The sequence below is a fragment of the Zingiber officinale genome, chromosome 6B (assembly GCF_018446385.1).
Source record: "Zingiber officinale cultivar Zhangliang chromosome 6B, Zo_v1.1, whole genome shotgun sequence".
Classification (NCBI taxonomy): domain Eukaryota; kingdom Viridiplantae; phylum Streptophyta; class Magnoliopsida; order Zingiberales; family Zingiberaceae; genus Zingiber; species Zingiber officinale.
In genome coordinates, this window is record NC_055996.1 from 10,136,235 (window position 1) to 10,149,822 (window position 13,588).

Genomic DNA, 13,588 nt, shown 5'->3' on the forward strand with positions numbered 1-13,588 from the left:
TTACTCCCGTCAAGTAAACACCACGTACAGGGTAGACTGCTTGGTGTGCCACGGAGGACGGAATTGCCCTTGGCCGTAGATGAGGACGGCAGGCCGCCACATCACTCCGTGTAGCTCCCTCCTCTCGCTTCGTTTCTAGGGCTCCTATTTCGTTTCTCCTTCTCCTCCTTCGATCAGCCATCGTCGATGGCCACCGCTTTCCTCCCTGGGATCTCTCATTCCTGCACCAATTTTCCTCCGCCAGCACCGGCTCCGGAGAAGAGCCGCCGATCGGTCCGACCCTCCCTCCGCAGGTGCCGCAGTGGGGCAGGGCGGTTTCGGGCCATGGTGCAGCAGCAGACCTTCCAGGGCCCCCCGGCAGCCTACGCTAGGGAGATGGAGCGCCTGTCCGCCAAGGAATCGCTTCTGCTAGCCGTGAGCCCTCTTCTTTGCTCTTTTTTGTACGTTCAACAAGTACCTGTAGAAGATAAAGTTGGACGCTTGTTTTGGATTCTACACCATAAAATAATGATGTTTGTTGACGGAATGGGATGGAACTTAGTGAAAACTATACTGTACGAAGTGTGAATTTCGCTTTCTTGGCGAAATGGGATTTAACCTTGGTAAAAATGTCCCATTCCTTTTCGAAGTTTCCTATGAAAATTCAGATTTTAGTTTTAGGCTTTTTTGGTTGAAAATTCTTGTTTCTACATTAAGAAAATGTAAATCACGCTTGATTATCTGAATGAAATTAGCCCTGCTCAAAATTTTCACTCCTTTAAAATTTGAAAGTACAATATGAGGATTTGAGATGTTTCCCTCCTTTCTATTGCTTACGTGTCTTCTGTGTTGGAAAAAGGAAATTTATTTTTCTTGTTATATAACAATATTTAGCTTGTATTGTTCTTCTGACGATTTTAAATACTATATACCAAGCTAAAATAGTTTCTCGTTCTTTACATTTTGTCAGTGTATTATCTTTGAAGTGTCCGTGGCTTGATTTATGTAACTATGATATCAGTTCAAGGATGCTGGTGGCTTACAGTCGTTGATCAGTGGGAAGACAACAGAGATGCAGCGGATTGATGTCAATGAGAGAATAGTTGGTCTCGAGCAACTGAATCCCACTGCCCGTCCTACGACGTATGTTTAATTGTAACGAGAGTTTGCAACAGTTGTAAGGATCAGATTTTATCCTTTCAATGTTTGGAATGGATCAACAAAATCATTTACCACCTTATGAGGCAGTTGGTAGAAGGAAGGATAAATAAACTTTCCCTCTTTTGCTTATAGTCAATAACTCAAATTTCTTTTAGCTTATGTCTAACAAATGAATAACTGGTATTTTTACATTTTTGCTTATTGTTTTCTCAGATCACCTTTTTTGGATGGTCGATGGAACTTTGAATGGTTTAGTGCTGGAAGCCCTGCATCATTCGCTGCAAGATTTGTGTTTGAGTAGGATTTTCTTTTTTTGAAATATTACCCTTGAGGTCATACACATGGTGTCTAACCATTTTTGTAGTGAAAAATAATCATATGTGTATCGTTCAATATTATTTCTAATTCTTTGAGTTGGTTTGTGTTCATATAGATAAGAGGCATAGTAGCTATAAAACATGGTCATGGTATTCTGTAGCAATATAATTGTTGTTGGACACATTCTAATGCAAAATTTAATATTTTCAGGAGATCACCTACAACACTAGCAAATTTATTAGGCTTGGATATGCTGTTAAAGGATGGGTACTCAAAGATCACAGCAAATCTTAGGTTTTTGAACTCTGTAAGACCAATAAAATGTCTTCATGTTTAAAGATTTTCACTTTTTATCATGCATATGTACACATCAAGGAATTAACTACCATATATTCCTTCTATTTATGCAGTTAAATGGTCTGAATAAGAGATCGGTGTTTGATATGATGTAATATAATTTTTTCCTTACTACTTTCTTGGTTTCCTCTTGTCTTTGCTAGTGAAAGTTCAGCTTAGATGTGCTGATTTTCTGTGCTTTTAAGATATCACATTAGCACATTATTAAATTCCCCACATTTCTTTTGACTTGGAGTTTTTTCTAATCTTGTTGACATTGATTTTTATGACAGAAATTTCATTTAGAGTTTCATTTAATTTTCTTTAAATTTTAATATAGACAAGCCATGTATGATGATTAGCATCTCTTGTATTGCATTATTCTTAAAACTAGCAGCAGTATTTGCTAATGAAAAATTGTCATTTGATTTTCTTCTGCTGGCCTTTTGTTCCTAAGTGTTTAAACAGGAATTTTTTAAAAGAATTTATATTTATTGGCCACATTGTATTTTTTTTTCCAGAATATTTGTTCCTTTCTCAACAATTTGATGTGCAATTTGGATGCAGATAGAGAGCAAGTTCTTTCTAACCACCAAATTGTCATTAGAAGGTCATATGCGGATGAAAGAAGAGTATGTTGAGGCTTTGTTGGATACACCAACAGTTAGTCAAGAGGTCGTACCTGAACAGTTGAAGGGGCCACTTGGACAAGCAACGGGTGCTTTGGAACAACTTCCACTACCAATTAGAGATGCCTTTGCAAACGGAGTGAAGATTCCACTGAGTAATTCCAGTTGAATTAGTAGTTAGTTACAATATCTTTGGAATTTGTTTGTTAAAATATAATTAATTTGGTATTATAATATGAATATGAAGTATGAAATTTTAGATGTTATGTGGGTCTGTGCCTAAAAGTTTACTTACCCACATGTGGCTATCAGCCAGGTCAATTGTTTTGGAACAACCCCATGCCAGGCTGGGGCAAAAGTTAATCAACTTTGGTTCCAAAGTGCTCTGTCAAATATCTCTTTAGTGTTTTTTTTCTTATTTTTTTTAATTCCTACAATATCCACACTATATGAGAGTAAAATAGTGTTTCCTTTGACAAGCATAATGATCTTTTTTGTTAGCTGACGACCTTCAATCAGATTGGTTTCCCTATGTTTCCCTTCCCTGGTTAAACATGGATGTTAGGTAGTGTAATGACCCATAGATCCTCATAATTATGGTTCTGAAGGAGGTATTTGCAACATTTTTTTTTTTTGTGTGTGAATATTGAAGAAATTCCCTATACAACAATGCCAGTTTCTAGATAGTCAAGCTATTTCTTAGCTGCTTAATGATGTGTTTCTATGGTTCTAAGTTGAATTTTGAAGGGGCAAGTAACATTATCCAGCTTTTGCCTGATTCACTTGGCACAAATTTTTCTTTACAGACACCATTAAAATTGTAGCACATTTCTTTGCTATAAATCTAGAGAGAACAGAAATGGAAGAATTTATCTATGAGCACTAAATTTGGAGAACATTATGTAGGTTGGAGATATACACTCAATGCAGCTTTAGATGCCAAAATTTAGAGGAACTAATGTTAGTAACTAGCTCATGTTCACATTCTTGATTCTTGCATCGGAAATCTCTACTGTAAGCATCATTGCATCTTAACTGAGAGTTGTTTTCAGACTTGAACTATGGGAACCTGAGCTCATCAGGTGCAACATTTTCTAGTTAGAATTTCCTAGAGCATCCATCTCGTATATGATTCCATGTATCATGCCCTTTGACGTAAGAAGACGTGATGTCAAAACATCAGTTAGTAATTTCAAGCACTGCCAGATGTAAAATGAGTTTTGATGTATTATGGAAGTTGCTGTCACAGTTAGAATTTATTTTTCTCTGGAGCTTCAGTATATGTTTTTATTTATGTTTCTTTGATACACCTCGGTATGGATGTCAACCTAATTTTCATTTTTATTTTCAATGTACCTACTGCTATCTGATTTTCTGAGATCAACCATCTCACTTCAGGTGGAACTTTTCAACGCCTGTTTATTATCTCCTACTTGGATGATGAAATATTGGTAAGTGATGTGTCATGTTCATAATTTGTTGAGCTTTTCTTTGACTATCATAATTCATAAGAACACATTTTTGGAAATACTCCAGTCTAAATTTCAGATCATGTCTTTGATGTCAACTTGACAATTGGTCATTTTGCAAACCCAAGATTTCTGGGTTGGCCGCCGCGTGCGCTTCCCGATTTATCTTGGTGGCCGGTGGAAAATTTCCGTGTGGCCGGGCCGGTTACCCTCAGGGATAGTCAATGAAGTTAATTGAGATTATCATTTTGCAAACCCAAGACCTGTGATTATGCTTTTTAGGTTCAAGTTGCTGTAGTAGTGAAAAGTATCCGTTTGTTCGTATATTTCAAGTTCAATAAGCAAACTCCTGCAATATTTTTTAACGAGTACTTCCTTTCCCATCTGAATCTGTTACATTCTTCTCATGATTTGCTAACTAAACCTGATAACGCTAAATGTTTTTTTCTGTGCCAAGGCCTTCCTATTTGATACATGGAACATTTGTTCTTGCTAAATGATTTAAACAGATTTAATTTTATCTGTCAATAACACTGAATAAACTATCTGGTTGTCCTTGCCTTCAGATCACAAGGAACTCAGCCGGAGCTCCTGATGTTCTTACAAGATTGGAAAGTTCTCCGGCATCGGCACCATCAGACACAGTGATCTAGGAGCATGAGAGTTGAAAAACTTCTGGGAAAGGCATCCTCCTGCTTAATTATTTTGCTTCTACGATCAATATTGTAGGTTAAATATTTTTCTTTTTTTGGTTCAGCAGCAACTAAAACCCTGCTTCTGTTGTTGCATTAATTGTTCTTAGAGCATCATTTTAACCTTTTATTTTCCATATGTGAAAGGGTCTCAAAGTCTATTTGTTTTTATGCCTGTTTGCTCGAGGAAGGAGGCCAGAGAAATTAATGGACGAAATTGACAAGAAAAAAAGTTATTGTAGAAAAAATGTTATTGTAAAAAAGTATATAAATGAAGGTGTTTTTTAGTTTGGTTCACAAAGTGGACAGATGGTTTGCGATTATCTTTATGTTTAATTTGTAGAAATAATTCAAGTGATGAGATATTAAGAAAATTGTTGTATTGCCCCCCACATCGGGATCTTCTGTTGGGGGGCATGTGTCGACGTTTAATTTGGGAAAAACTGGGTCGAGATACCACAGTCTGAGACTCTGAGTAAGCGGTTTGGTGGAAAAAGACTGGTCTAGCGGAAAAGATTGTGTACCTAATTCCACAGTCCAGTACCTAATTCGGGGTTAGCACAGCCTTATAGGGATGGTAAAGAATGCGGAGGCTGGTTATCGGCATATTATTGCATATGATACTGGAGATAATCAGAGGGTATCTTATAGTTTAGGGAAAGTCAATAGTCATATTGGGATGAAGATCAAAGTCAATGAAAATATGATACCTGATTCTACCCAATCCCGACTTTAAATAGCTCCCGAGCTTTTGACTCCGTATAATCCCCAATCCCCGACTTTGTACAATCTCTGACTCCACACAGTCCCCCCTGACATTTCACACATCCTCCGACTACAGATTTTTTTAGAATCAGACCGATGACTAATGTACTTGACTTCTGACGAGCAATGTGTTGCATCATTACTTACAGAAAATATGGACAATGCGGTCGTTTTCCCCCTAAGAACATGGGAAACACAACTATTTAACCCGGAAGAAGTGGCCAACGTAATCATTTATTTTAGAAAACGTGAGTAATATAAGCATGGATTTCGGAATACGTGGAGAATGCGAGAGCACATCTATCATTCTATAAAAGGTCGTCGGCCCTCGCGGGCGCAAGGGATAACTCTCTAAACCTAAGCAACTTCTACTACTCTTCTTCTCCGTTCTCCTTATTGTACAATGACTTAAGCATTGGAATGGATAAACCGGGATACCCTCGTCCATCATTCTAACTCTCTCGTTCCTTTACTTCTAGAAAAGATTTTGACATATCTCTCTACAAATCCTTATTGCCTCTGGGTGATTGACGGCTTGGTCAATGTCAACGCCAACTCACCAATGGTTTGCTCATCGGTGATCTCAGGTAGGATCAAAAAGGACGCAAGGCCACTTCTGGGACTATAAATGAGCAGAATGCCCAGTTGACCCTTGCAATTGATGTAACCAATGCACAGGGAGCCTCATCTTCACACCAGCAGCAAACTCAGCAAGTTCAGAAGGATGGAACTGATACAAGGGATGGATTGCAGCGTGCCAATGAATCTCAGCAAGCCAAGCCAATCACTGGGAAGCAATCTGATTATTGCTTGGGATTTCTGAAACCGGAACAAATAGCTAAAGGCGGTAAGGTGACAAGATTGATTCAACAAGAAGTACCATATGGAGCTCCATGTGTACCTCTAGAGAAGCATTTCCAGTTGGCACTACAAAGGAATCAAATACAAAAGAACCAACTAAGAGTGGGCTTCAAAGTGAGTAGCAGAAGACCAAAATCAGTGCACCACAAACTCAACTGCAGGAAAAAGCAGAATCTAGATAAAACTTTTGAATTACATCAGAATATGGCACAAGACTTGCTTCACCACTTAGGCAATGCAGCCATAGCCTCTCATTCCAACAGCAAGGGACCAATTGGAGCAAACCAAATCAAAACCCAAATGCAGGAGGGATTTTCAAACACTGAACGTTGCTCTCGAAACATTGCCCAGCTGGGAATTTTAGATACTGGACAATGTAATCAAACAACTGAATACTGCACAGATGGGGACCTCAGTTACTGGACAGTGTGTTCAGGATAGTGTACACATGGTTGTGCCACCTGGACCAAAAGGAGCACAGATCACTGCTGAACAACAAGCTAACTATGACTCACAGCAATCACATTCACAGAGCAGGGTAGAGAATCAGATGGCTCTGGAACTTGTCACTAGTCAGCCCAACTAAGCTCGAAATCAGTTTGAGGCCAGTGAGAGCACAAAGTCCAGGTTAGATTCAAGTAGCTCACAAAATTCAAAAACAGGAGGCAGTGGCTGCTCATCACCAATGTAAGGCTTTCTTAATACTAGTTATAGCAATACTCTCACTAGTGATCCAGAAAATGGCATAGCAGTAGAGATGGACTCACAACAACAGTGGACAGTGCAGACCAGAGATAGATCAGCCAAAAGACATATGCTTGCAAACCAAACACATGTCAGTGTACTGCATGGACAAGAGATTCAACTTGTTTCAGCATTGCCAGCATCAGACTATCACCAAAGTCTGTACATGCAGAAAACAGGAAACACATTGCTGGATTCTGCAGCTATACAGGAGCATGGTCCTGTCAAGAAAAAGGGTAACAAGTAGCAACACACTAACACCCAGCACCTATCTGAGCAGCAGAGAACAAAAGGACATGATGGGCAACGAAAGAACAGATTTTCGACAAGCAAACAGAAGGCTACAGCAGGGAACAAGTCTGGTTTTTCACTGTGCAGCAATGAGGGTGGTATAGATGAGAGGGTTCAAACTCGAAACCAAGTGGCAAAGCGGCCACGACCGTCTACCTCTACATGAAGATTGCGTCATGGAATGTGAGGGGCTTCAACCAAGGCCCCAAATAGAAAGAAGTTCAGAGCTTCTTTCTGAAACACAGATTAGCAGTGATGGGCATCATGGAAACAAAATTGACGGCTCAAGCGTTTCAAGGAATGAAATTAAGAAGGTTTCATCATTTGGAAATGCAATAATACATCAAGAAGGGCCCCTCTAGAAGTAGAATGTTGCTGATTTGGGACCCTTGCAAGGTTACCTTGGATATAGTAGCCTGTGATGAGCAATATATACATGGAAGACTCACTTGTCAAGCATCACAGAAATCTTTTATGTTCACATTTGTTTATGGTCAGCTCAACATACGGAATAGAAGGAGATTATGGGAGGGTTTAAATACGCTTGGTACTGGTATGGATGCCCCTTGGATACTACTTGGGGATTTTAACTCCCCACTCTCAGTTGAAGACAAACAAGGTGGAATGCCGATCACTACTTACTAGGTTACCGACTTCCAGGATTGCGTCATGCACAATGGGCTAGAGGATCTTCCTCAAGTGGGTTGTAAATACACTTGGTCTAACAATGAGGTCTTTTGCAAATTGGACCGATGCATGATTAATAAGATGCGGTTAGAGCATAACATAAGAGGGATGATTGATTTTCTGCCGCTAGGTTTTATCTCTGATCATACCCCATGCTTGGTCACCTTAATGGGAATTATGGATCACATCAACAAGTCATTCAAATACTTCAATATGTGGACCACTCATGACACTTACAACAGCGTGGTGGAGGAGAAATGGGCCAGCTTAGGATCGGGTTCAAGGGCAAGAACATCACAGTATCGACTCAAGCTAAAGATGCAAGGTTTAAAGGCCACGTTAAAGAGTGCAACAAGCTCCATTTTTAGCACATTAAAGAAAGAGCATGCTGGGCACAAGAGGAGCTTCAACAAATGCAACAATTGGACTATACTACTCGTGTTTTTACAGGAAACTACCAAGCAGCCCGTAAGCATGCCGATCAACTCAGTCGTGCTGATTTTCTATTTTGCGCTCAAAAGGCCAAGTGCCAGTACTTCCGTGAGGTGGATAGGAATACATCCTAATTCCATGCCTTAGTCAAAAGAACAAATAGGCGGAGAAAAATAGTGGTGCTTGAGAGAAGAGATGGTGGTACCACAAACACCTTGGATGGGATTGTAACCGAGTTCATAGAGACATTCAAAGAACTGCTCGGCACTAGTATCCCACGGACACACCTTCAAGCCGAATGCCTTTTTTTGAGAAAACTCTCAATTCTGAATAGCAAGCAGCCTTGATACTTATGCCAACGGAAGAGGACATCAAAAAGGCCCTCTTTAGCATCGGTGATCAAAAAGCCCTAGGGTCGGATGTGTATGGATCCAAATTCTTCAAGCATTCATGGGACACTATCAAAGGAGATTTGGTGGCTTCCGTACAGGAGTTCTTTAGACATGGAAGGCTCGTCAAGCAATGGAACCACGCACTCATATTACTAGTACCAAAAGTACCACAAGCTAGTCGACTTGCAGATTTTTGATTTATATCATGATGTACGGTCTTCTATAAGATAATTTCGAAGCTATTCGCATCTAGACTTGTTGATGTTGCTAAGCACCTTCTTCACCTGGCCCAGGCTACATTGGTCAAGGGGAGAACCATCACGGATAACATACACCTAGCACAGGAACTGCGAAATTACACAAGGAAGCGAATCCCCAATGCATCATGAAGATAGACCTCCAAAAGGCTTTTGACACAGTACATTGAGATTTCCTACTGGAGGCACTAGTAGGGTTGCAGTTCCCACCCACTTATATTGTTTGGATACGAGAGTGCATCACTACGACCAATTTCTCCTTGTCCGTCAATGGTGGCATGTATGGACATTTCAAAGGCGCTAGAGGACTACGACAAGATGACCCTCTATCTCCTTACCTTTTTGGGATATGCATGGAATACTTGGCCCGGATGATCAGTCAGTAGACACGACATGCAGATTTCCACTTCTATCCTAAGTGTCATGGACTCCGTATAGCCCACCTTGCATATGCTGATGACCTCTTGCTATTTTTCAAGGCGACTGTTCCTCCACTAGTATTCTCATGAGCTATTTAGGGAGCTTTGGCATGATGGTAGGCTTGCGGCCGAACCTGAGTAAATCCTGTATCTACATGACTGGAGTTAAGGAGGACGTGAGGCAGGACCTGCTCACCATCATGGGGTTCTAGGAGGGACACATGCCTTACAGATATCTAGGGATCCGCTTGGCCTCAAAGAAGTTGAAGATTGTGGAATGCACCCCCTTGATTGATGCTTTGAGTAGGAGGATCAGTGCATGACCGAAGCTCACACTCTCCTATGCGGGGAGAGCGTAGTTGATACAGTCGGTCCTGCAAGGGGTGGAATGCTACTGGATGTCGATTTTGCCACTGCCGATTGGAGTTATTAAGATTATATATAGCTTATGTCAGAGTTTTCTTTGGAGATTCAAGCACCCCCCTATAGCTTGGCTTGAAATGTGTAAACCTATAGAAGAAGGAGGACTGAGATTTAGAGAGTTAAAGGCGTGGAATACTGCTATGGCACATATATGATAAGCAGGACACCCTCTAGATTCGATGGGTTCACCACACATACTTACAAGACACGGATATATGGAGGTGGAGGGCCAAGCACACTGATTCTCCGCTTCTTAAGCGAATAGCCCAGATACGAGACCAGATGATCACCTCAGTTGGTTCCATAGCGATGGCGCAACAGACCCTGGCTGACTGGTTTGGCCAGCATAGTCCGAGCAGCTGCGGGACCAATCAGGCATATGATTTCTTCCGAGATACTGGAGTCCGTACACTGTGGGCAGGGACAATATGGAAGAAGCACATCTAGCCCAGCCACAGATTCACTCTATGGTTAGTCGCGCACCGTAGGTTGCCTACCAGGGATCGATTGAAGTACCTTGAGGATGTTGACCGAGTCTGCATCTTCTGCGGCATTGCGGAGGAGACACAGGAGCACCTATTATTTGGATGTCTACAGACGCGACAGATGTGGGACCATATCAGAGCCTGGTTATGCATGACACATAAGATGACGACTTACCGGAGGATGCTACGAGTTTATGCGTGCCATTTTCGAGGGAGAGGGATACTCATGCGTGCACAACATGTTGCTATGGCTGCAATGATACACTATATCTGGCAGGCCTGTAGCCACTTGAGGTTCAAGAGTGAACTGTTGGACTCAGACCTGGTCTTCAGGAGGATCCAGACCCACGTCTACCATACTTTGGACGCCTGCCAGGACCAGATACCGCGCCAGCCACCTTGATGCGCCACTTGAGGGGACCTGTTGTATTTTGTGAGGAGAGGTCTTGCATGTGAGGGATATATATATATATATAAAGAGAGAAAAAAGAAAAAAGAAAGAAAAGAGAAAAAAACATTGTACTCAGCTTTGGCCACTTTTGGACACTCTTTTCACTCCTCTGGAGATGGTACGCATGCTTATGGCGCCTTACTAGAGAGATGACTACTTGCCTGGAGTCTGCCGACTATGGAGGGACACGTAGGTGATCAGAGTCACATCACCATTGGAGACCTGCACTGACACCTACGGATGTTCCTGCACTGCCATGGAGTCCTGCAGCGGGGCTTGCTTTTCTATGGGTACCTCTTCTGTCGCACTATGATGCTCTCAGGCATTTCCTCAGAGATTGTTGCATTTTCTATGGGGCCCCCACCTGTTGAGCGATCACCTTCTTGGAGTCGCTTGACGGAGGGTCGCATCACCCATGGAGACCTGCATGGAGGCTATCTTGGAGCGATCACCTTCAGAGTAGACCTACGTGGATAGAGTTATATAAGAGGGGAGTACGGATATGTGACTGTGAGGGCCCCACAACTTGTTTTGTGTGGTGGGGTCATTCTTGTATTGTACAATGAGGGAGATTGTATAGTGTGCAGTGAGGGGCCATTATGTTGAGAGGGGTGGTTGTGTGGCATTGTACACTGGTCTGTGAGTGGGGTAGAAAAGGTGAGATATAGGTGAGGATGATGAATAGATCCACCATAATGATCTATCTAGTCCGCAACAAACAACTCGTGGTAAGGACAAGACCAAATCTGTTGATGCTGGGGGCTTTGGCAAAAAGCCTAAGAGGGTTCATAGATCGACCAGAAAGATCTATCTAATTCACAACAAACGGCTCGCGGTAAAGACATGCCAAATTCGTTGATAGCTGACCACTTACTAAAAGTGGGGTGACGACACATTGCGGGATGACAACCTTCGTCTGGGTGCCCTCATTACCCTATGTGGATTGGTAGTGACACTATATACTGGGGATGGACTGAGCACTATAGCAGGTGGATGCTGATACTGTAATGGACAGGGTGATACCAGCGAACGAGGTTGAGGATGAGATACGACCAGGGCTGGATACACCCATGATGCGGATACTAGTGGGCCTTGTACTTCTGAGTTGCAGGATGCGGATACTAGTAAGTTGCAGGATGCGGGTAGCACTGGGACACACATTGCATCGTGCTGGGATTGACGCCTTATTGGCATCTTCAAAGGCTAGTGCGGTGGAGTGCATGATGTTGATTGTATTTGGGTGGATAGTATAGTGAGAACATGTGAGACTTGATGTATTTTGAGAGGATGGTACAGTGAGAGTACATTGCATGTATATGGGCCTTCTAGAGTCCATATCTCAGATAGCCAGCTGGATCTGACACTTCGTCAGAATTGACTGGATACTCGAGGACATGTAGATTTGCACACCTTTTCTTGATGATATATAATTTACCATTCATAAAAAAAAAAGGGGCGCAAGGCTTACCCATGTCAAAAACTACTTGGGTCTAAGGATCTAATAAACAAACACAGATGCACCTCAGTCTTGGTTTTAAGCAGCTTGGTGGGGCATATACAATTAGCTATCAGGTAGATAAACCGAAGGATGACCAAAATGCTGCCACCACTATTAGACTAATGGTCATTCTTGTTAGAATGTATACTAAAAGTCTAGCTTTTTGTAAATATTTATTTTGAAATAAGAATCACATTGGTCAAATGTCTACTATGTAGTTGTCCATTTAATTTATATTATAGATAACATGGTGTTTGGTGTGATATAGAAGATCATGTTATCAATTTCTTATTAATTATAAATAGTAGCTCACAACCAAGATGGAATGAGGCAAACCATTGGAGTGATTATAGTGCAATTTGGTATTAGTTTATTTTAACTATAAAATTACACTAGTACACTATGTGTGTATTGAGCAGGACCATTTGAGGTTGTTCTTTTATATTGACTGCATAAAAGAACAAGACCTCTGTTATTATGAAAGTGTGTGCTCTTAATCCTGATATAATAACAAGCACATATACTTAGTATTTATTTCTTTAATTTATCAATGGGTGAGATTTATTCAGTTGGATCAATAGGCCCGATAAGTTGGGAAATAATATTATTTATATGGTGTGTTGTTGATTATAAAAGAAAACTGTGTCCTAGTAAATCTAGGCTGATGATGTCCCCTTGAGGAGCTCATAAGGATTGTCATGTAAATTCTGCAGGTGGACCTAGTCCAGCATGACAATGAAGTTGAGTGGTACTACTCTTGGAGCTAGATGTTAATTAAGTGAATGTTAGTAACTTATTTGATTAATGGACATTCGATATCTTAAACACAGGGAGATTAACACACTCATAATAAGAAGGAGCCCATAATATAATTTGGGATTGGTACGGTAGTTCAATAATAACTCTTTAGTGGTATGAGTTATTATTGATAAACTTGAGTTGGGTGTTCGGGGCGAACACAAGAAGCTCAAGTTCATCGGGAGACCAAAACTAATTTCTCCTCTCGGTCCCTGTTGTAGCCTCTATAAATCCTTATATCCATAAAGTACACTTCTTACCCAAGTAATGGGTCGGCCACATCCTTACTTGGTGCAAGGGGATCGACCAAGCATGGGCTTGGAAGCCAAGAGGTGGCCGGCCAAGTTTGGTGCCCAAGCTAGGGGCCGACCACTAGAAAAGGAAAAGGAAGTTTTGTGTTTAAAACAAAATTTTATTAAAATTTTTTCTTATTTGTAGTTATCTATAATGGTTAAAAGAGAGATTTTATTTTGTTAAAATCTTTCCTTTTTTGTAGTTATC

The 13,588-nt window shown here is 41.1% G+C and overlaps 1 protein-coding gene across 3 annotated transcripts; it reads left to right on the plus strand.

Annotated features, from left to right (window-relative positions):
- Positions 1–55: 55 nt before the first annotated feature.
- On the plus strand, positions 56–4,755 carry LOC121991929 (probable plastid-lipid-associated protein 13, chloroplastic). Of its 3 annotated transcripts, none has more exons than XR_006114776.1 (7): positions 56–414; positions 1,001–1,122; positions 1,354–1,437; positions 1,669–1,765; positions 2,362–2,599; positions 3,822–3,874; positions 4,459–4,548. XR_006114776.1 is itself a non-coding variant. In XM_042546012.1 (7 exons), the coding sequence occupies exons 1-7, from the start codon at positions 187–189 to the stop codon at positions 4,543–4,545; spliced, it is 888 nt and encodes a 295-aa protein (XP_042401946.1). In that variant the 5' UTR covers positions 57–186; the 3' UTR covers positions 4,546–4,755. The 3 variants fall into 3 exon arrangements, 2 of the variants coding, with proteins under 2 accessions (XP_042401946.1, XP_042401947.1); XM_042546012.1 differs by having other exon boundaries at positions 57–414; positions 2,362–2,578; positions 4,459–4,755; XM_042546013.1 differs by having other exon boundaries at positions 276–414; positions 950–1,122; positions 2,362–2,578; positions 4,459–4,755.
- Positions 4,756–13,588: the final 8,833 nt, after the last annotated feature.